The sequence below is a fragment of the Choloepus didactylus genome, chromosome 8, assembly GCF_015220235.1.
Source record: "Choloepus didactylus isolate mChoDid1 chromosome 8, mChoDid1.pri, whole genome shotgun sequence".
In the NCBI taxonomy this organism is placed as follows: Eukaryota; Metazoa; Chordata; class Mammalia; order Pilosa; family Megalonychidae; genus Choloepus; species Choloepus didactylus.
The window spans coordinates 135,020,499-135,043,797 of record NC_051314.1 but is presented as its reverse complement, the minus strand read 5'-3'; the positions used below and the strand labels follow the sequence as shown (position 1 = coordinate 135,043,797).

The 23,299-nt window shown below is 35.7% G+C and overlaps 1 protein-coding gene across 1 annotated transcript in view; it reads left to right on the top strand.

Annotated features, from left to right (window-relative positions):
* GDI2 (GDP dissociation inhibitor 2) overlaps window positions 1-23,299 on the top strand; it is a 48,191-nt gene that overhangs the window by 13,845 nt on the left and 11,047 nt on the right. The window contains exons 2-6 of the mRNA XM_037847910.1: window positions 9,219-9,326; window positions 10,916-11,015; window positions 13,392-13,526; window positions 17,075-17,273; window positions 17,531-17,662. Of these exons, the coding sequence (XP_037703838.1) occupies window positions 9,219-9,326; window positions 10,916-11,015; window positions 13,392-13,526; window positions 17,075-17,273; window positions 17,531-17,662 (674 nt within the window). The remainder of the gene's footprint in view (window positions 1-9,218; window positions 9,327-10,915; window positions 11,016-13,391; window positions 13,527-17,074; window positions 17,274-17,530; window positions 17,663-23,299) is intronic.

Genomic DNA, 23,299 nt, shown 5'->3' with positions numbered 1-23,299 from the left:
AAGTCAAGAGCAGAACTAGGAGAGCTCTGAGACAAAACGCAGTAATCCAGTGGCTGAGAAAATTAACTAAACACCACAACTTCCCAAGAAAAGGGGGGTGTCCGCTCATAGCCATCATCCTGGTGGACAGGAAACACTCCTGCCCATCGCCAGCCCCATAGCCCAGAACTGCCCCAGACAACCCAGTGTGACGAAAGTGCTTCAAATAACAGGCACACACCACAAAACTGGGTGTGGACATTAGCCTTCCCTGCAACCTCAGCTGATTGTCCCAGAGTTGGGAAGGTAGAGCAGTGTGAATTAACAAAGCCCCATTCAGCCATCATTTCAGCAGACTGGGAGCCTCCCTACACAGCCCAGCAGCCCAGAACTGCCCTGGGGGGACGGCACTCACCTGTGACATAGCACAGTCATCCCTCAACAGAGGACCAGGGGGTGCACGGCCTGGAAGAGGGGCCCACTTGCAAGTCTCAGGAGCAATACGCCAATACCAAGGACTTGTGGGTCAGTGGCAGAGACAAACTGTGGCAGGACCGAACTGAAGGATTAGACTATTGCAGCAGCCTTAAAACTCTAGGATCACCAGGGAGATTTGATTGTTAGAGCCACCCCCCCTCCCTGACTGCCCAGAAACACGCCCCATATACAGGGCAGGCAACACCAACTACACACGCAAGCTTGGTACACCAATTGGACCCCACAAGACTCATTCCCCCACTCACCAAAAAGGCTAAGCAGGGGAGAACTGGCTTGTGGAGAACAGGTGGCTCGTGGACGCCACCTGCTGGTTAGTTAGAGAAAGTGTACTCCACGAAGCTGTAGATCTGATAAATTAGAGATAAGGACTTCAATTGGTCTACAAATCCTAAAAGAACCCTATCAAGTTCAGCAAATGCCACGAGGCCAAAAACAACAGAAAATTATAAAGCATATGAAAAAACCAGACGATATGGATAACCCAAGCCCAAGCACCCAAATCAAAAGACAAGAAGAGACACAGCACCTAGAGCAGCTACTCAAAGAACTGAAGATGAACAATGAGACCATAGTACGGGAGACAAAGGAAATCAAGAAGACCCTAGAAGAGCATAAAGAAGACATTGCAAGACTAAATAAAAAAATGGATGATCTTATGGAAATTAAAGAAACTGTTGACCAAATTAAAAAGATTCTGGACACTCATAGTACAAGACTAGAGGAAGTTGAACAACGAATCAGTGACCTGGAAGATGACAGAATGGAAAATGAAAGCATAAAAGAAAGAATGGGGAAAAAAATTGAAAAAATAGAAATGGACCTCAGGGATATGATAGATAATATGAAACGTCCAAATATAAGACTCATTGGTGTCCCAGAAGGGGAAGAAAAGGGTAAAGGTCTAGGAAGAGTATTCAAAGAAATTGTTGGGGAAAACTTCCCAAATCTTCTAAACAACATAAATACACAAATCATAAATGCTCAGCGAACCCCAAATAGAATAAATCCAAATAAACCCACTCCGAGACATATACTGATCACACTGTCAAACACAGAAGAGAAGGAGCAAGTTCTGAAAGCAGCAAGAGAAAAGCAATTCACCACATACAAAGGAAACAGTATAAGACTAAGTGGTGACTACTCAGCAGCCACCATGGAGGCGAGAAGGCAGTGGCACGATATATTTAAAATTCTGAGTGAGAAAAATTTCCAGCCAAGAATACTTTATCCAGCAAAGCTCTCCTTCAAATTTGAGGGAGAGCTTAAATTTTTCACAGACAAACAAATGCTGAGAGAATTTGCTAACAAGAGGCCTGCCCTACTGGAGATACTCAAGGGAGACCTACAGACAGAGAAACAAAGAAAGGACAGAGAGACTTGGAGAAAGGTTCAGTACTAAAGAGATTCAGTATGGGTACAATAAAGGATATTAATAGACAGAGGGGAAAAATATGACAAACATAAACCAAAGGATAAGATGGCCGATTCAAGAAATGCCTTCACGGTTATAACGTTGAATGTAAATGGATTAAACGCCCCAATTAAAAGATATAGATTCGCAGAATGGATCAAAAAAAATGAACCATCAATATGTTGCATACAAGAGACTCATCTTAGACACAGGGACACAAAGAAACTGAAAGTGAAAGGATGGAAAAAAATATTTCATGCAAGCTACAGCCAAAAGAAAGCAGGTGTAGCAATATTAATCTCAGATAAAATAGACTTCAAATGCAGGGATGTTTTGAGAGACAAAGAAGGCCACTACATACTAATAAAAGGGGCAATTCAGCAAGAAGAAATAACAATCGTAAATGTCTATGTACCCAATCAAGGTGCCACAAAATACATGAGAGAAACACTGGCAAAACTAAAGGAAGCTATTGATGTTTCCACAATAATTGTGGAAGACTTCAACACATCACTCTCTCCTATAGATAGATCAACCAGACAGAAGACCAATAAGGAAATTGAAAACCTAAACAATCTGATAAATGAATTAGATTTAACAGACATATACAGGACATTACATCCCAAATCACCAGGATACACATACTTTTCTAGTGCTCATGGAACTTTCTCCAGAATAGATCATATGCTGGGACATAAAACAAGCCTCAATAAATTTAAAAAGATTGAAATTATTCAAAGCACATTCTCTGACCACAATGGAATACAATTAGAAGTCAATAACCATCAGAGACTTAGAAAATTCACAAATACCTGGAGGTTAAACAACACACTCCTAAACAATCAGTGGGTTAAAGAAGAAATAGCAAGAGAAATTGCTAAATATATAGAGACGAATGAAAATGAGAACACAACATACCAAAACCTATGGGATGCAGCAAAAGCAGTGCTAAGGGGGAAATTTATAGCACTAAACGCATATATTAAAAAGGAAGAAAGAGCCAAAATCAAAGAACTAATGGATCAACTGAAGAAGCTAGAAAATGAACAGCAAACCAATCCTAAACCAAGTACAAGAAAAGAAATAACAAGGATTAAAGCAGAAATAAATGACGTAGAGAACAAAAAAACAATAGAGAGGATAAATATCACCAAAAGTTGGTTCTTTGAGAAGATCAACAAGATTGACAAGCCCCTAGCTAGACTGACAAAATCAAAAAGAGAGAAGACCCATATAAACAAAATAATGAATGAAAAAGGTGACATAACTGCAGATCCTGAAGAAATTAAAAAAATTCTAAGAGGATACTATGAACAACTGTATGGCAACAAACTGGATAATGTAGAGGAAATGGACAATTTCCTGGAAACATATGAACAACCTAGACTGACCAGAGAAGTAATAGAAGACCTCAACCAACCCATCACAAGCAAAGAGATCCAATCAGTCATCAAAAATCTTCCCACAAATAAATGCCCAGGGCCAGATGGCTTCACAGGGGAATTCTACCAAACTTTCCAGAAAGAACTGACACCAATCTTACTCAAACTCTTTGAAAACATTGAAGAAAAGGGAACACTACCTAACTCATTTTATGAAGCTAACGTCAATCTATTACCAAAACCAGGCAAAGATGCTACAAAAACGGAAAACTACCGGCCAATCTCCCTAATGAGTATACATGCAAAAATCCTCAACAAAATACTTGCAAATCGAATCCAAAGACACATTAAAAAAATCATACACCTTGACCAAGTGGGGTTCATTCCAGGCATGCAAGGATGGTTCAACATAAGAAAATCAATCAATGTATTACAACACATTAAAAACTCGAAAGGGAAAAATCAATTGATCATCTCAATAGATGCTGAAAAAGCATTTGACAAAATCCAACATCCGTTTTTGATAAAGACACTTCAAAAGGTAGGAATTGAAGGAAACTTCCTCAACATGATAAAGAGCATATATGAAAAACCCACAGCCAGCATAGTACTCAATGGTGAGAGACTGAAAGCCTTCCCTCTAAGATCGGGAACAAGACAAGGATGCCCGCTGTCACCACTGTTATTCAACATTGTGCTGGAAGTGCTAGCCAGGGCAATCCGGCAAGACAAAGAAATAAAAGGCATCCAAATTGGAAAAGAAGAAGTAAAACTGTCATTGTTTGCAGATGATATGATCTTATATCTAGAAAACCCTGAGAAATCGATGATACAGCTACTAGAGCTAATAAATTTAGCAAAGTAGCGGGATACAAGATTAATGCACATAAGTCAGTAATGTTTCTATATGCTAGAAATGAACAAACTGAAGAGACACTCAAGAAAAAGATACCATTTTCAATAGCAACTAAAAAAATCAAGTACCTAGGAATAAACTTAACCAAAGATGTAAAAGACCTATACAAAGAAAACTACATAACTCTACTAAAAGAAATAGAAGGGGACCTTAAAAGATGGAAAAATAATCCATGTTCATGGATAGGAAGGCTAAATGTCATTAAGATGTCAATTCTACCCAAACTCATCTACAGATTCAATGCAATCCCAATCAAAATTCCAACAACCTACTTTGCAGACTTGGAAAAGCTAGTTATCAAATTTATTTGGAAAGGGAAGATGCCTCGAATTGCTAAAGACACTCTAAAAAAGAAAAACGAAGTGGGAGGACTTACACTCCCTGACTTTGAAGCTTATTATAAAGCCACAGTTGTCAAAACAGCATGGTACTGGCACAAAGATAGACATATAGATCAATGGAATTGAATTGAGAATTCGGAGATAGACCCTCAGATCTATGGCCGACTGATCTTTGATAAGGCCCCCAGAGTCACTGAACTGAGTCATAATGGTCTTTTCAACAAATGGGGCTGGGAGAGTTGGATATCCATATCCAAAAGAATGAAAGAGGACCCCTACCTCACCCCCTACACAAAAATTAACTCAAAATGGACCAAAGATCTCAATATAAAAGAAAGTACCATAAAACTCCTAGAAGATAATGTAGGAAAACATCTTCAAGACCTTGTATTAGGAGGCCACTTCCTAGACTTTACACCCAAAGCACAAGCAACAAAAGAGAAAATAGATAAATGGGAACTCCTCAAGCTTAGAAGTTTCTGCACCTCAAAGGAATTTCTCAAAAAAGGTAAAGAGGCAGCCAACTCAATGGGAAAAAATTTTTGGAAACCATGTATCTGACAAAAGACTGATATCTTGCATATATAAAGAAATCCTACAACTGAATGACAGTAGTACAGTCGGCCCAATTATAAAATGGGCAAAAGATATGAAAAGACAGTTCTCTGAAGAGGAAATACAAATGGCCAAGAAACACATTAAAAAATGTTCAGCTTCACTAGCTATTAGAGAGATGCAAATTAAGACCACAATGAGATACCATCTCACACCGATTAGAATGGCTGCCATTAAACAAACAGGAAACTACAAATGCTGGAGGGGATGTGGAGAAATTGGAACTCTTATTCATTGTTGGTGGGACTGTATAATGGTTCAGCCACTCTGGAAGTCAGTCTGGCAGTTCCTTAGAAAACTAGATATAGAGTTACCATTCGATCCAGCGATTGCACTTCTCGGTATATACCCGGAAGATCGGAAAGCAGTGACACGAACAGATATCTGCACGCCAATGTTCATAGCAGCATTATTCACACTTGCCAAGAGATGGAAACAACCCAAATGTCCTTCAACAGATGAGCGGATAAATAAAATGTGGTATATACACACGATGGAATACTACGCGGCAGTAAGAAGGAACGATCTCGTGAAACATATGACAACATGGATGAACCTTGAAGACATAATGCTGAGCGAAATAAGCCAGGCACAAAAAGAGAAATATTATATGTTACCACTAATGTGAACTTTGAAAAATGTAAAACAAATGGTTTATAATGTAGAATGTAGGGGAACTAGCAATAGAGAGCAATTAAGGAAGGGGGAACAATAATCCAAGAAGAACAGATAAGCTATTTAACGTTCTGGGGATGCCCAGGAATGACTATGGTCTGTTAATTTCTGATTGATATAGTAGGAGCAAGATCACAGAAATGTTGCTATATTAGGTAACTTTCTTGGGGTAAAGTAGGAACATGTTGGAAGTTAAGCAGTTATCTTAGGTTAGTTGTCTTTTTCTTACTCCCTTGTTATGGTCTCTTTGAAATGTTCTTTTATTGTATGTTTGTTTTCTTTTTAACTTTTTTTTTTCATACAGTTGATTTAAAAAAGAAGGGAAAGTTAAAAAAAAAAAAGGAAAACAAGGAAAAAAAAAGTTGTAGTGCCCCCTTGAGGAGCCTGTGGAGAATGCAGGGGTATTCGCCTACCCCACCTCCGTGGTTGCTAACATGACCACAGACATAGGGGACTGGTGGTTTGATGGGTTGAGCCCTCTACCACACGTTTTACCCTTGGGAAGACGGTTGCTGCAAAGGAGAGGCTTGGCCTCCCTATGGTTGTGCCTAAGAGCCTCCTCCCGAATGCCTTTGTTGCTCAGATGTGGCCCTGTCTCTCTAGCTAAGCCAACTTGAAAGGTGAAATCACTGCCCTCCCCCCTACGTGGGATCAGACACCCAGGGGAGTGAATCCCCCTGGCAACGTGGAATACGACTCCCGGGGAGGAATGTAGACCTGGCATCGTGGGACGGAGAACATCTTCTTGACCAAAAGGGGGATGTGAAAGGAAATGAAGTAAGCTTCAGTGGCAGAGAGATTCCAAAAGGAGCCGAGAGGTCACTCTGGTGGGCCCTCTTATGCACACTTTAGACAACCCTTTTTAGGTTCTAAAGAATTGGGGTAGCTGGTGGTGGATACCTGAAACTATCAAACTACAACCCAGAACCCATGAATCTCGAAGACAGTTGTATAAAAATGTAGCTTATGAGGGGTGACAATGGGATTGGGAAAGCCATAAGGACCACACTCCACTTTGTCTAGTTTATGGATGGATGAGTAGAAAAATAGGGGAAGGAAACAAACAGACAAAGGTACCCAGTGTTCTTTTTTACTTCAATTGCTCTTTTTCACTCTAATTATTATTCTTGTTATTTTTGTGTGTGTGCTAATGAAGGTGTCAGGGATTGATTTAGGTGATGAATGTACCACTATGTAATGGTACTGTGAACAATCGAATGTACGATTTGTTTTGTTTGACTGTGTGGTATGTGAATATATCTCAATAAAATTAAGATTGAAAAAAATAAAAAATAAAATCCGTTGATTTGTCTTGCACTGTCATTCATCTTTTATTCCTCTATATGATTTTGAAATATCATGCATTGGTAATTTGGAAAATACTGGCTTACTGAGTAATGGACATGTTCCAAAATATTGACACATTTTATTGTGCAAAATAAAAAAATCATGTTAATATAATTACTGATATAATCCAAAAAGTTTTAAATATTGGGAATGTTTCATGCCCAGTGGTGGATATATGTTTTCCTAAATTCTAATTTTTGTTTAAAAACTTGACTCCTTGTTACTGACAATGAATCCTTTCAGTTGTTTTCCTTGACATTTACTTTTGAGAAAATGTCTGCTAGATACCTAAGTCTGAGTAACTAGTTTGTCAGTTCTTTCAAGTAAAAAAATGGTGTTCCATGAAAAAAAAAAGTGGCTAGTTCAGCTCACAAATCAAACAGTTGCACAAAAGATTTTCCTTGAGATAGTAGTGCTTTCTGTGTACTGCCCATGTCATTTACTCAGAGCACTAAGAAGATGGATATTAAGGGTGTAGATTTAATAAAGTTAATTTTTAATGCTTCATCAACGACATTCTTAAGAGAAACTTTTTTTCTTTTAAACCCTGAGTGCCTGGTGCTGAAGAATAAAATGACAGCTAGAATCACTGCCTTAATTCATTTTATCATGCCAGTGTAAATGGCAGCAGTTTTTTTTTTAAAAAGGTGACTGATGTCCTAGTGTTATTATGACCCTAGTTTTAACCTCAGGACCCACAGGTGTCCATAGACCACAGTTTGAGAACTTCTGCTTTAGAGCTGCATCCGTATATTTCTAGAGAAGATTATTGCATGTGTATAAATGTTAATTACTAAAAGAATGTTTAATGACAGACTTGTTTTTAAAAATTTTGTTTTATTTAGATATATTCACATGCCATACAATCATCCACAGTATACAAGTTGTTCACGGTACCATCATCACCACAATCTTTGAACATTTTCCTTACTCCAAAAAAAAAAAAAAAAAAAAATTAAAGTACAAAAGAACACCTAAAACTTTCCATCCCCCCATCCCACCCTATTTTTCATTTAATTTGTGTCCCCATTTTTCTATTCCATCTCTTTATACATTGGATAAAAGGAGTGGGAGCCACGAGGTTTACACAGTCACACTGTAAGCTACATATTATACAGTCGTGGATAAGGGAGTGGGAGCCGCAAGGTTTTCACAGTCACTCAGTCACACCATGTAAGCTACATATTATACAGTCGTCTTCAAGAATCAATGCTACTGGGTTGCAGTTTGACAGTTTCAAGTATTCTTTTTAGTTATTCCAACACACTAAAAACTAAAAAGGGATTATGTATATAGTACACAAGAATACCCTCCAGAGTGACCTCTTGACTCCATTTGAAATTTGTCAGCCTTGGAAACTATGTTGTTTCATTTCTCTTCCTCCTTACGGTCAAGAAGATTTTCTCAGTCCCACAATGCTGGGTCTAGGCTCATCTCTGGCAGTCCTGTTCTGCGTTGCCAAGGGGATTTACACTCCTGGGAGACATATCCTATGTAATGGGCAGGGCAATGAGTTTACCTGCCAAGTGGGCTTAGAGACAGGCCACATCTGAGCAACACAGGTTCTCTGGGGGAGACTTTTAGGCACAATTATAAGTAGGCTTAGCCTCTTCTTTGCAGTAACAAGCTTCATAAGGGCAAGCCCCAAGATCAAGGGCTCAGCTTACTAAAATTGTTAATCCTCAGTGTTTGTGAGAATATCAGTAATAATCCAAGTGGGGAAGTTCAGTATTTCCCTTTCCTGCAGCTCCTCAGGGGGGCCCTGCAAATACATTTTTATTCTCTGCCCAAATTACTTTGGGATGTATCGGGATTTTGCATGAACCTGTACAAACCTACCAGATCTCACTTCCTATTCAAAGTTCCATGTAATTATGGGGCTTGAATAAACTGACCGTAAAAGTTAATTATTTAGTGTGCTACAGAAAGTATAGATCCTGCACCGAATAAACATCCCTTCCCTTGAATGACTTTAAAAAAAAATAATGAAGTGTTTATTCTAAACATGCTGTGGCACTTTCCTGCCTTTGAATATACTTCTGCTTTCCTTGTAGGAATGTATCCTATCAGGCATAATGTCAGTGAATGGAAAGAAAGTTCTTCACATGGATCGAAACCCATTTTACGGAGGAGAAAGTGCCTCTATAACACCACTGGAAGATGTAAGTACTAGTGAAGTATTAAAAAGCTAGTAAAAATTAATATGCTCTTCATGTTATGTTTTCTACTCTTTTAGAACATGGGCCCATGACATTTCACAAATGTGTTTTACTAAATATGTATTTCTCTGAGATTTGTTATGTATCCACTTGCATGGATATGAGCTCCACTGCGTTTTATAGGAGATACATAGATATCATCAGTGAGTTTTTAAGTAATTTGTGACTTTAAATATTAAAATAGACTTAATTTTTTTATATCAAAAAGTTTAAAAAATGTTTAGGCATACAGAAAGGTTGAGAGAAAAATATCATGCTTCAGAAACCTTCCACTAGAATAAGCAGTTAACATTTTGCTCTATTTACTTCTTGTGTTCTTTTGTTGTTGGTTTTGACAATTGAAAGTAATGCACATATCATGATATCTGACCTAAATATTTCAGCATTCATCTTCTAAGAATAACATTCTCCTCTGTAATCATAATACCATTATTACACTTAAGAAAATGAATAGAGATGTCCAGACCATATTCAAATTTCCCCCATAATCTCAAGAATGTCTTATATAGCTATGTAGTAGTTTTGTTAGTTTTGTTTTTAAATTTAGGATTAACTGAAAGTTCAAGTACTACGTTTGTTGCTGTTTCTCTTTACTCTTTTAATATACAGAGGTCCTGTGACCTTTTTTTTCTTTGAAGAGTCCAGGTTTGTGTATGATAAAGAATAGTTGAGTACTTCATATTGCATCACATCAGGAGGCTCTTGATGTCTGGTTAACCTTCCATTAATGATGCTAAGTTTGATTCCTTTGTTAGGGTGGTATCTACCAGATCTCTTCATTATAATTAATCTGTGAAGTGATGTGTTTATAATTAATCTTTTGAGTGATACATTGGCACCATTCTTTCCATGCTTAGTACATTAATTAACTGATCTTCAATAAGATGAGCAAGCTCTCCCTCTCTCCCATACCCCTCAGCACCCTTATTTTTGGTTAATACACTCTGGGACTCATGGGTTTTTATTTAGTAAATATATACCAACTTTACCTTTTCTGTTTCACCTTAGCAGTAGAATTGTGTATGTTTAAATGGATATTCTCAAACATTAAAGAACTCTTACTCAGCTTATTTTACCTGGAACTAGCTTTAATTGTCTTTGGATTTGAAGAGACCAAAATTTATTTTTTGCTCCTTATGTAATCGTAGAAGCAAAAATAAGCCTTTGTTAGCTTTTTTGTTCAGGAGAGAATGACTTTAATTTTAGGTTTTTTGTTCAGGAGAGAATGAATTTAAGTAATTTTTACGAATCATAAGGAATGTACCTGCAGTGCTAGTGTTACTGACGATTAGTTTTGTTTTGTGTTCCTTCTTTTCTACTTGTAAAACAAAGCAAAACAAAACTCTGCAATATTTGTTTATTTTAGCATTCTTTACTTTAGTAATGTATTTAATTTACATGTATCTTGGAACCTTGCTAAAAATTTTACTTGATAAAAAATAAAATGCCCATGTCGCCTCATGAATAGCTGTATATCATGATGAAAAATTAAATTTTGTTACATGCTGGATATTTTTTTGTCTTGGTTTTAGTTATACAAAAGATTTAAATTACCAGGAGCACCACCAGCATCAATGGGGAGAGGAAGAGACTGGAATGTTGACTTAATTCCCAAGTTCCTTATGGCTAATGGTAAGGAAATCTAACTTAAATTTATGACAGTACATTGTGTCCAATTTTAAAAGTAGAAACTAACTTTTGACAAGATCCCAGATATATTGAAATGGATGTTTTTTTAATGACAAGAGTATGGTGAGTCATGTGGCCTGTTATAGGCCTTGGAATTCAGTAAGTTAAGAATGGAGGGAAGAGGGTATGATTTATTAGTAATTGATTTTGGGCGTACACAATTATATTGTGATATAGTACGTACCAAAACTGTAAGCTTTTGTAACAGACTTCTTGTCAGTGCTTTGGCAACAATCTTAAGACAACTAGGCCTTCAGAAACAGAGCCATAATAATGTTTTTTAGTTGTAGACTTTTTAAAATTATTTTTTCAAAGTTATTTTTCTCATGTTTTTAATGAGATGAGCTAAGTCTCTTTTTAAAGTGCTGTTTGTATTAATACTTATTTCTGAGATGCCATTGAAAACCTAAATTGTTGGCTTTAAGTCTGTTTGTGTCCTATGAAATAAAATATCTGCTGCTTTTTACTTACTTCGTTGTTTTTTTGATTTATATTCTATAGTTTGTTTTAATGGAAAGAATTCTTGTTTGAGTTTTCTCTGGAATTTAAAGTAATTTAAATTTAATTACTAATGGAACTTTCTTGAGGTAAATATTAAATGCGTATTTTTGTTTATATAAGTAATATACTTATTTTATTAAACTAGAAAACACAGATAAATAGAAAGGAAGGAAATAACGTTTACTTTACCAAAATCTCACCCTCTAGATTTAATCACAATTTAACATTTTGATATATACCTCCCAGTTTATGTATACATATGTATTCACACAAGCACACACACTTTTTTTTCTCCCTAGTTAACGTGTTTTTCAGCCAATGTATTATGACCATGGGGGGGTGTTGGGGGTGTTTGTGTAGGTGGGTGGGAGGGAGATGATAGTAGTGGTAGTGATAAACTTTGTGTAGTCCTGAAAGTGTATTATGGGGATAAAACAATGATTTTCTTATAGCTTTTGCTTTATATTACTGAATTTTACTTTCAATAGTAGACTGTGCCAACTCTGAAATTATTCCATTTAGTTTTTGTTCTTTGGTTTACTGAAAGGCAAAATTTTAAAAATTTTAAAAATTTCATCTCTCTTTAAAGAGGGGGACATGATTTCCAGATGTTTATTGACTTTTATATTCTTTAGTGATTTGGCTATCCTTGAACTTTTCACATTTTTCTATTGAATTTTTATGCTTTTTCTTAATGATTTAAAAGAGCTCTTTTTAGATTAAGGCTATTAATACTTTTCACATGTTGAAAATATCTTTTCCAATTTGTGATTTACCTTATAACTCTTGTATTTTTTTCCATACAAAGGCATTTAACTTTCATGTAGGTATATTGGTTTATCTTTTTTTCTTTTCTTGTTTCGATATCAGGGGCTTATGCTTAAAAAATTTCTCCCCACCTCAAGGTTATAAAAATGTTAATATTAGCAACTAGTGGTTTTATAGTTTTCATTTTTTCACCATATCACCTGTTATACACTATAAATCATCTCATTTTCCTATTGGTTGAGGAGTAGAGATTGAAAATGTTGCTTTCAGAATGGCTAAGTTATCTCTCAACACCATTTATCTTTTCCATTTTGATTTGAACTTTTATCATGTATTAAGTTCTTATACATGGGTCTCTGCATGGTTTTCCACGAATGTTTTTCTATTTCTTTACCAGCATGAGACCACTTATTATAATGTACAAGATATTTTTATGTCTGTCTGGATAAAACTCGTCTCATTACTTTATTTCTTCTTAAAAATAGACAAATTATTTTTGACTGCCCTGGTGTGTTCATCCTTTCAAACGAGCTTTAAATAATTTTGTTGGGTGTCTTAAACAAATTTTCTACTTTTGGTAAACCAGAATTTCTCTGGCTTGTAGGCCCGTAATATTTCTTAAGTGTAAGCCTGGCTCTTTCTTTATGTGTAATGTTCTCTTAACTGATGTAAAGTGACATAGAAACTGAAAAGCACAAATTCCTGAAAAATTTTGACCAGTCAGGTGTTATTTAAAATATAATAGGAGCTGTAAAGAAACCCAAACCTATTTGCAGAAGTATGATTCTACAGTTTATTCCTCTCATAAATATTTCATAGCCTTTTCTAAGGCCAGTTGATATAATTATTAACCTTGAAATTTTAACATAAAAAGACACAGCAACTTAATACGCTAAGCAGTAGGTATGCATTCTTTTTGTTGGAGTTATTGGACAATGTTCAGAAAAAAATTGAAAAGCTGTTAGTATTAGTAAATGTATTTTTTTTTTTTTAATTCCTGCTTATTTTTTAAGGTAGTAAGCTATAGTTTGAATTTTGTGACTCTTGTAGGTCAGCTGGTTAGGATGCTGCTTTTTACAGAGGTCACTCGCTACATGGATTTCAAAGTGACTGAAGGGAGTTTTGTTTATAAAGGAGGAAAAATCTATAAGGTTCCTTCCACTGAAGCAGAAGCCCTGGCATCTAGTAAGTAATTTTACTTTGTTTCTTCAGAATGAGATTTTATAATGGAAGGGAATCTTGAGCTAAAATTTAATTCACCCTACATCACCCATCTATCCATCCATCTATCCATTTTGTCAACAGATATTTATTGACTGTCTCTTATGTGCCAGACACTAATGGGATACTTGAGAGAAAAGTTAAAAATCCCTACCCTTTTGAAGCTTAGAGTTCAAATGACCACCTGTAGATCATGTAGCTTGGTGGTGGATCCAAAAGTATGGAAGATACTAGTCAGAAAATAACAAAATACCACTGAGATTTGTGGCTACATTAGGATTGACACTTGGGAAAGAAAGGAATGGTTCCTAATTAAGTTGGAGGAAGGTAGTGATGTAATCATGGATTGGAAACTATTTTAAATCTTTTGAATGACAGTGTAATTTTAATCCAAATAAAGTATTTTAATAGAAACAGGAGTTCAAGAGTTTGAATAGAATCCTTTAAACAAAGTTTGTGGTTTTTGTACAATTTTTAAATTCTTATTGTTGTTCTCTCTTGGGGCTCTTATGTAAATAGTTTGAAATACTTCCTTCATTTAATAATAGCTAACATCTGTATACCTCAGTTTTCCCATCTATAAAATAAGGATAATAGCAGCACACATCTCACTGGTTGTGGTGAAGGACTATTTAAAATAAAGGTAGATGATACATGTAACCAACTTAGCACAAGCATGCCTGCTGTAACTGACTCCAGAACCCCACACTTTTAACCACTATGCTATACTGTGTATTGACAGCTTTTTAGATATTTCAACAACTGTCTTACAGCCTCTAATTCCTTTTTTATTCATGCTAAACATCTCTAGGTTTCCTAGCTGTTTTTCCTATAATATGCTGTCTAGATTTCCTGGCGACTCTTCTTTGGAAGTTTTATGATTTGCCAAGATCATACATATTAATATGGCAGCCAGACTGGACATGATACCCCACATGTTTTCTTCTCACTCAGTGTCAGACAGTTCCTTTCCTAGAAATATATTTCTATGAATGTAGCCTAAATTTACATTGGCTTTTTAAGGAACTGTGTATACTGTCAGCTCTCGTGACAGTTCATGAGACCAACTAAAACTTCAGGGTTTTTAGTAGATATTTTTCGTGGACAAAATATTATTTTTGTTAAATTAATGAGAAATACATTTGACCTCTGGAGTAGTGTTGGCCACAGATTATGTTCAGAAATGTCTGGGGAAGTTTTTGTGAATACCTTTGAACTGTGCCTGGCAAAATCTTCTATCTAGAATGAAGTCCTCAGCTTCTTTGTTTACTCTAAACCGTATTGCTGCTAGCTTGGAGCATTAGCACCTTTGCCACCCAAAAACCGTGTTTGCTGTCACAGAACTGAGTGAGTCTCAGGGCTTTGGACTCTATGAAATAGGTGTGACTGCTCCAATGCCCAGTCAGTGGCTGCTTATCTAGAGTCCAGTGGACTGTATGATGATACTTGTTAGTTTTCTTATGACTCTAATTTTTTTTTTTTTTTTTTTTTGGATAATCTGTGGTCAAATCTTATATCTGCTAGCTAATTGGAAAGCTTTTATCCAATCTCGTATTGAAACTGCTCTGTATTCTGTAGATTTTCATGTTTTCTAAACCTTGATGTAAATTGTATTTTTATAAATAAACTTACATGCAAGTGAAGAAAACAAAAACATCATTAGAAATGCAGTTAAGATACTTCTGAGGAGATTGAGCAATCTTGAGAAGATATTTTTTCTAACCCTTTTGTCGTGTATTTGAATATTGTTTTCATATGCTGTATATACGCAGTATGTAAGAAAACTTCTTTAGTATTTGCTCTCATTATATATTAATTAAGTCAAGGATTGAGTATCGAGCACTTGGTATGTACCAGGTACTCTTCTAGGTTTTGTGGGGAGGATTCCAAAGAAGAGAAAAAGAAAGCTAAAAATTTGTGGGAGACAGTAAACAAATAAGGAAACATATGTCAGATGGTAATAAATGCTATGGAGGGAAAGGGGATGGGGGGACTGTAATTTTAAATAGAGTGAGTGATTAGGGAAGGCATTATCGTATAGAAATAGCTGTTATAAAAATTATACAGCAGGAAATAAATTATTATTTAGATGCTTTCAATTATGAATTTTCCAGAACTACTGTAGTTCTAAGATGTTTGTAACAGCAGTGGTATCTGGTTCTGATGCCGTATCAGCTAGCAATTGAGCTTGGTGCTGTGCAAAGCAACGTTAAAAATAAGGGATGGGGAAGAAGTTAGGGCTGTGAAACAGAAGTCACTATTAGGGCTGACTGGTCAGGCTTAAGGATTAGGTAAGGGAGGAAAATGAAAGAAGAGGAAGGTGCAGAATTTAAGAAAACATAGATTTTCATTTTGATTTAAAAAAGAGAGAAAGTTACGATCTCTAAAATAAACCATTGATAATAGCTTCAGATTCCATTAGGCAGCGCTCACCAGCATGTGAGATCTGAGTTTTAAGTGCACTGAAAAAGTGATTCATGTTTCCAGTTGGCTGTTTTATTCCTTCTTCTGACAGCCAAACTTGTCTTATGTATAGTGCTGATGTGGTAATGGAATATTTCTTTTAGATTATGCCTTTGCTATGTATGCAATCTGTTATTTTTTTAAAGCTGGGTTATAAATCTTAATTTTAAACTATTAAGTATAGTCAGCTGTTAACAGTCTGATTTAATTTTCAGTTTTGTTGGTTTCATCTATAAAGTAGACTTGGAAAGTAATATTAAAAATATCAAAATGTTAAACTCAACAGATATAAAAGAAGCTTTTGAGGGTTTTATTGTTTTAAAGCTGTAGTTTTAAAAAAGTAGCTGTACAACTTAGGAAAAGGGAAGAAGGAAGATAAAGACAGGGTTTTCTTTTCCATTGACTAGCTATATACTAGTCAGAATAGTAGTTAGTAGGAAGAGCTGTGGGTTCGTAATGTGGTAATTTATAGCTGTCTCATCTGCTTTTTAGTGTAAAAAGGAGTGAACTGATTATCTGGGACTTCATTAAAGTAAGTGATTAGTTTAGCAGCATAATCAACATCTAATTTTCTTTGAAGTCAGTGTTCTTGGTGTCTAAGCTTCTTTTCCATTAAATACCATTAAATAGCATACAGTAAAGGTAAAGGAAGATCATTCCAGAATTTTAGGCAGTTGGCTGCGTATAGTTCAGAGTTGTCAAAGGAAGAACGTACAGATGGATGCCTTCATGGATGATATTCCTTCAAAGTCGTCACTTACCTTGTACTTTCATGCAATTAGACTTATATTTAAGTAAGTACTGTTGATAATTACTTGTATTTTAAAATTTAAGACTTTATAACTGATTTGTTGTAATTATGTTGTTGTATTTTAAAAATGTTACGAAACTGGAAGCTATGTTGTCCCAAGTCCCTTACCTTATATTGCACATAGCATTAGAAAAGCCTCCGTTATCCAACAATGCCTGTTTTAACTTTTCTCTCATATGCTCTTTCTTATTCAGTGTCCTGTTGTGAGTGTGTGCTCTTTTAAAAATTCCCTTTTTAGGTTTAATGGGGCTATTTGAAAAACGTCGCTTCAGAAAATTCCTAGTGTATGTTGCCAACTTCGAAGAGAAAGATCCTAGAACTTTTGAAGGTGTTGACCCTAAGAAGACCACAATGCGAGATGTGTATAAGAAGTTTGACTTGGGCCAAGATGTTATAGATTTTACTGGTCATGCCCTTGCACTTTACAGAACTGATGAGTAAGTTTTTTAGGTTTTAGATTTGTACTGTCTTGGAACTCTTACTGAATTTCCCATTTCTTCAGAAGGGAAATTCTAACAAAACAAATGCATGGCCATGTTATACGGTGAAAGAAGAGATTCTGGCTGCAAATTAGTGTTAGAACTTTTTAAGTGAACCATGAAGGTAGTGGATTGAAATCATTTCTGAGAAAAAGAATTTTAAAATTTTAAGTAATTAAAACTAAAACTCTTTCCTAATACTCACTTTTCTCCAGCTATTTAGATCAACCATGTTGTGAAACCATTAATAGGATTAAGCTTTACAGTGAGTCTTTGGCAAGATATGGCAAAAGCCCATACCTTTATCCACTGTATGGCCTTGGAGAACTGCCACAAGGATTTGCAAGGTAAGAGACTTATTAGCTAAAACCTCATGATCCTGAACCTCAATTTCAACTTTAGTATATGATACATGGTTGTGGATACTGAGGTGAGATAATGGATGTCAGTAATGAGATGCTTTTTATTTCATATTTATTCTGATTAGAAAAGTTGTAGGCTTACAAGATGCTTTTTATTTAAAAAAAAATTTATTGAAGTAAAATTTACATAAAATGAAATGCACAGATCTTGAATAAAAAAGTTGTTTTGATAAGTGTAACTAAAACCCCAATCCAGAAACAGTTTTATCACCCCAGGAGGTTCCCTTGTATCGCCGCATAATCAATCCCCAACCCCGAAAGTCAACTGTGTTTGTGAGTTCTATCATTATAGATTACTTTTGCCTGTTCTTTAAGTTCACATGGATGGAGTAATTTTGGCTATTTCAGCTTTGGGCTTTTATTAATAAAGCTACTATAAAATTTTTTTTATCCTTATATGCAGCAAGAATAATCTTTTAAGTTGAGATATGATTCACATACTGTAACATTCACTATCTGAAAGCATACACATCAGTGGTTTTTAATATTTTCACAAGGTTGCAAAAATATCACAACTACCTAATTCTGGAACATTTTCATTACCCCAAAAAGCAACACTGTCCTCCCTGGCAACCAGTAACATACTTTGTCTTTATGGATTAGCCTTTCCTGGATATTTCATATAAACAGAATAATGTAATATGTGGTCTTTTGTGTATGGCTTCTTTCACTTAATGTTTTCAAGGCTCATCTATGTTGTAGTATGTACCAGAACTTCATTCCTTTTTATTTGCTAAATATTCCATCCTATGGATATATCACATTTTGTTTATCCATTCATTAGTTGATGGACATTTGGGTTATTATACTTTTGGGCTATTATGATTAATGCTGCTACAAATGTTTGTGTACAAGTTTTTGTTTGAATATGTTTTCAGTTCTCTTGGGTCTATTCTAGGAGTGAAGTTGATGGGTCATATGGTAATTACGTGTTTTAAGTTTTTGAGGAACTGCCGAATTATTTTCTACAGTAGCTATGCTATTTTACATTCCTGCTAACAATGTGTAAGGGTTATAGGTTATAGTTTCCTTACTAACCCTTGTTATTTTCCAAGTTTTTAAAATTATAGCCATCCTAGAGGGTGTGAAATGATATCTCATTGAGGTTTTGATTTGAATTTCCTTAATGACTAATGATGTTGAGCATCTTTTTTTATGCTTGTTTGCCAATTGCATATCTTCTTTGGAGTTACTATGGAATTTTGTGTATAAGTCTTTCAGTGGATACAAATTGTTACTTCTTTTGGATAAATATCCAGGAGTGGAATTGCTGGCTGATAGGTCAAGTATATATTTAACTCCATAAGAATGTGCCGAACAGTTTTCCAGGTGGCTGTGCCATTTTACATACACTAAGCAGTGTATGAGAGTGCCAGTTGCACCACATCCTTGTCAACATTTAGTGTTGGTTTTTTAAAAAAATTTTAACCATTCAACGTGGTTATGAAATGCTGTCTCATGGTTTTAATTTGCATTTGCTAAAGACTGATGTTAGTCATCTTTTTGTATGCTTATTGTTTATCTTTGTAGTGTGACTGTTCATGTCTTTTCCATATTTAAAAAACTGTTGTGTTCTTGTGTTTGATTTGTAGATGATCTTGATGTATTATGGTGGCAAGTCTTTTGTCAGATATATGTATTTACAAATGTTTTCTCCCGGTCTGTGAATTGTGTTTTTCTTTTTAAAATTTTTATTGTTGTAACATACATACAACACAACTTTTCCTATGTTAATCTCTTTTAAGTATACAATTCAGTAGTGTTAATTACATTCACACTGTAATACAAGTTCTTTCTGTTTGTTTATTGGGTTGTCTTTTTGTTGCTCAATTATGGGCATTCTTTATATATTCTGGATGTTATAACCTCATCAGATGTATGGTTTCCATATATTTTCTCCCATTCTGTAGGTTGTCTTCACTTTCTTGATAATGTCCTTTGAGATGCAAAAGTGTTTAATTTTGTTGAAGTCTTATTTATCTATTTTTCTTTGTTCCTCATGATTTGGGTGTAAAGTCTAAAGAATCCATTGCCAAATACAGGGTCCTGAAGACACTACCATATGCTTTCTTCTAGGAGTTTATAGTTTCAGTTCTTATATTTAGGGCTTTGATCCTTTTTTAGTTAATTTTTATATATGGTGTGAGATAAGGGGTCCACTTTCATTTGTTTGCATGTGGATATCTAGTTTTCCCAGCACCATCTGTTTTAGGGACTAGTCTTTCCCCATTGAATATACTTGGCTTCCTTGTCAAATATCAATTGGCCATAGCTGCAAGGGGTTATTTCTGATGTCTAAGTATTTTATGTTATTTTAATAGTTAGTGAAATTGTTTTTTTAATTTTATTTTAAAATTGCTTGCTGCTAGTATATAGAAATACAACTGATTTTTGTATTTTGATCTTGTATCCTGAAAACATTGCACCTAGTAGTTCTACTAGTTTTATAGATTCCTTTTAATTTTCCTATACACGGAGTTGTATCTGTGAATAAAGAGATTAACTTCTCCCTTTACAATCCTTGTCCCCCCCCCCCCCCCCTTGGCCTTTATTGCACTTAATTGCCTTTATTGCTAGGACTTAAAGAAGACTGTTGAATATAACTAGTGAGAATGAACATCTTTGCCTTGTTCCCAGCCTTAGGGGGAATGTATTCAGTATTTTACCATTAGATATATTTTCTGTTTGCTTTTTATCAGATTAAGTTCCCTTCTATTCATAGTTTGCTGAGTAGTTTTTATTCTGAATCGGTTGTAACACTGAGTTAATCATGTATTCTTTATGCTGTTAACATGGTGAATTATGTAGATTGGTTTTTAAATTTTTTTTTTACTTTTTTATGTAAAATTGTCAAAGTCAAAAGTAGATAAAATGTATATAATGGACATCTATATACCTACTCCCTAGATTCAAAATTAACATTTTGCCATATTTGCATAGTTTGTTCTTTTGCTGATATAAAGTATGTATGTATTTAGATGAAATGTTCTCTAAAATATATTCCCTCTTCACCACTTTCACTTAACAGGAATTTCTTCATATCATCTAATATCTAATATCTACCTTTTTTTTAATCCCCCGCATGAGACTGAAATTGTCAGAGATTAGATCAGTTGTTCTATAGAACATCCCACCTTTGGGATTAGTCTGATTGTCTTTTTTTTATTTAACTTTTTTTTTTTTTTTTTTTTTTAAATCATCATTTTATTGAGATATATTCACATACCACGCAGTCATACAAAACAAATTGTACTTTCGATTGTTTACAGTACCATTACATAGTTGTACATTCATCACCTAAATCAATCCCTGACACCTTCATTAGCACACACACAAAAATAACAAGAATAATAATTAGAGTGAAAAAGAGCAATTGAAGTAAAAAAGAACACTAGGTACCTTTGTCTGTTTGTTTGCTTCCCCTACTTTTCTACACATCGATCCATAAACTAGACAAAGTGGAGTTTGGTCCTTATGGCATTCCCAATCCCACTGTCACCCCTCATAAGCTACATTTTTATACAACTGTCTTCGAGATTCATGGGTTCTGGGTTGTAGTTTAATAGTTTCAGGTATCCACCACCAGCTACCCCAATTCTTTAGAACCTAAAAAAGGTTGTCTAAAGTGTGCGTAAGAGTGCCCACCAGAGTGATCTCTCGGCTCGTTTTGGAATCTCTCTGCCACTGAAGCTTATTTCATTTCCTTTCACATCCCCCTTTTGGTCAAGAAGATGTTCTCCATCCCACGATGCCGGGTCTACATTCCTCCCCGGGAGTCATATTCCACGTTGCCAGGGAGATTCACTTCCCTGGGTGTCTGATCCCACGTAGGGGGGAGGGCAGTGATTTCACCTTTCAAGTTGGCTTAGCCAGAGAGAGAGGGCCACATCTGAGCAACAAAGAGGCATTCAGGAGGAGACTCTTAGGCACAAATACAGGGAGGCCTAGCCTCTCCTTTGCAGCAACCGTCTTCCCAAAGGTAAAACTTATGGTAGAGGGCTCAACCCATCAAACCACCAGTCCCCTATGTCTGTGGTCATGTTAGCAACCATGGAGGTGGGGTAGGCGAATACCCCTGCATTCTCCACAGGCTCCTCAAGGGGGCACTACATCTTTTTTTTTTTTTTTTTTTCCTTGTTTGTCTTTTTTCTTTTTTTTTTTTTTTTTTTAACTTTCCCTTCTTTTTTCAAATCAACTGTATGAAAAAAAAAGTTAAAAAGAAAACAAACATACAATAAAAGAACATTTCAAAGAGACCATAGCAAGGGAGTAAGAAAAAGACAACTAACCTAAGATAACTGCTTAACTTCCAACATGTTCCTACTTTACCCCAAGAAAGTTACATAATATAGCAACATTTCAGTGAACTTGTTCCTACTACATCCATCAGAAATTAAGAGACCATAGTCATTTCTGGGCATCCCCAGAACGTTAAATAGCTTATCTGTTCTTCTTGGATTATTGTTCCCCCTTCCTTAATTGCTCTCTACTGCTAGTTCCCCTACATTCTACATTATAAACCATTTGTTTTACATTTTTCAAAGTTCACATTAGTGGTAGCATATAATATTTCTCTTTTTGTGCCTGGCTTATTTCGCTCAGCATTATGTCTTCAAGGTTCATCCATGTTGTCATATGTTTCACCAGATCGTTCCTTCTTACTGCCGCGTAGTATTCCATCGTGTGTATATACCACATTTTATTTATCCACTCATCTGTTGAAGGACATTTGGGTTGTTTCCATCTCTTGGCAATTGTGAATAATGCTGCTATGAACATTGGCGTGCAGATATCTGTTCGTGTCACTGCTTTCCGATCTTCCGGGTATATACCGAGAAGTGCAATCGCTGGATCGAATGGTAGCTCTATATCTAGTTTTCTAAGGAACTGCCAGACTGACTTCCAGAGTGGCTGAACCATTATACAGTCCCACCAACAATGAATAAGAGTTCCAATTTCTCCACATCCCCTCCAGCATTTGTAGTTTCCTGTTTGTTTAATGGCAGCCATTCTAACCGGTGTTAGATGGTATCTCATTGTGGTCTTAATTTGCATCTCTCTAATAGCTAGTGAAGCTGAACATTTTTTCATGTGTTTCTTGGCCATTTGTATTTCCTCTTCAGAGAACTGTCTTTTCATATCTTTTGCCCATTTTATAATTGGGCTGTCTGTACTATTGTCATTGAGTTGTAGGATTTCTTTGTATATGCAAGATATCAGTCTTTTGTCAGATACATGGTTTCCAAAAATTTTTTCCCATTGAGTTGGCTGCCTCTTTACCTTTTTGAGAAATTCCTTTGAGGTGCAGAAACTTCTAAGCTTGAGGAGTTCCCATTTATCTATTTTCTCTTTTGTTGCTTGTGCTTTGGGTGTAAAGTCTAGGAAGTGGCCTCCTAATACAAGGTCTTGAAGATGTTTTCCTACATTATCTTCTAGGAGTTTTATGGTACTTTCTTTTATATTGAGATCTTTCGTCCATTTTGAGTTAATTTTTGTGTAGGGGGTGAGGTAGGGGTCCTCTTTCATTCTTTTGGATATGGATATCCAACTCTCCCAGCCCCA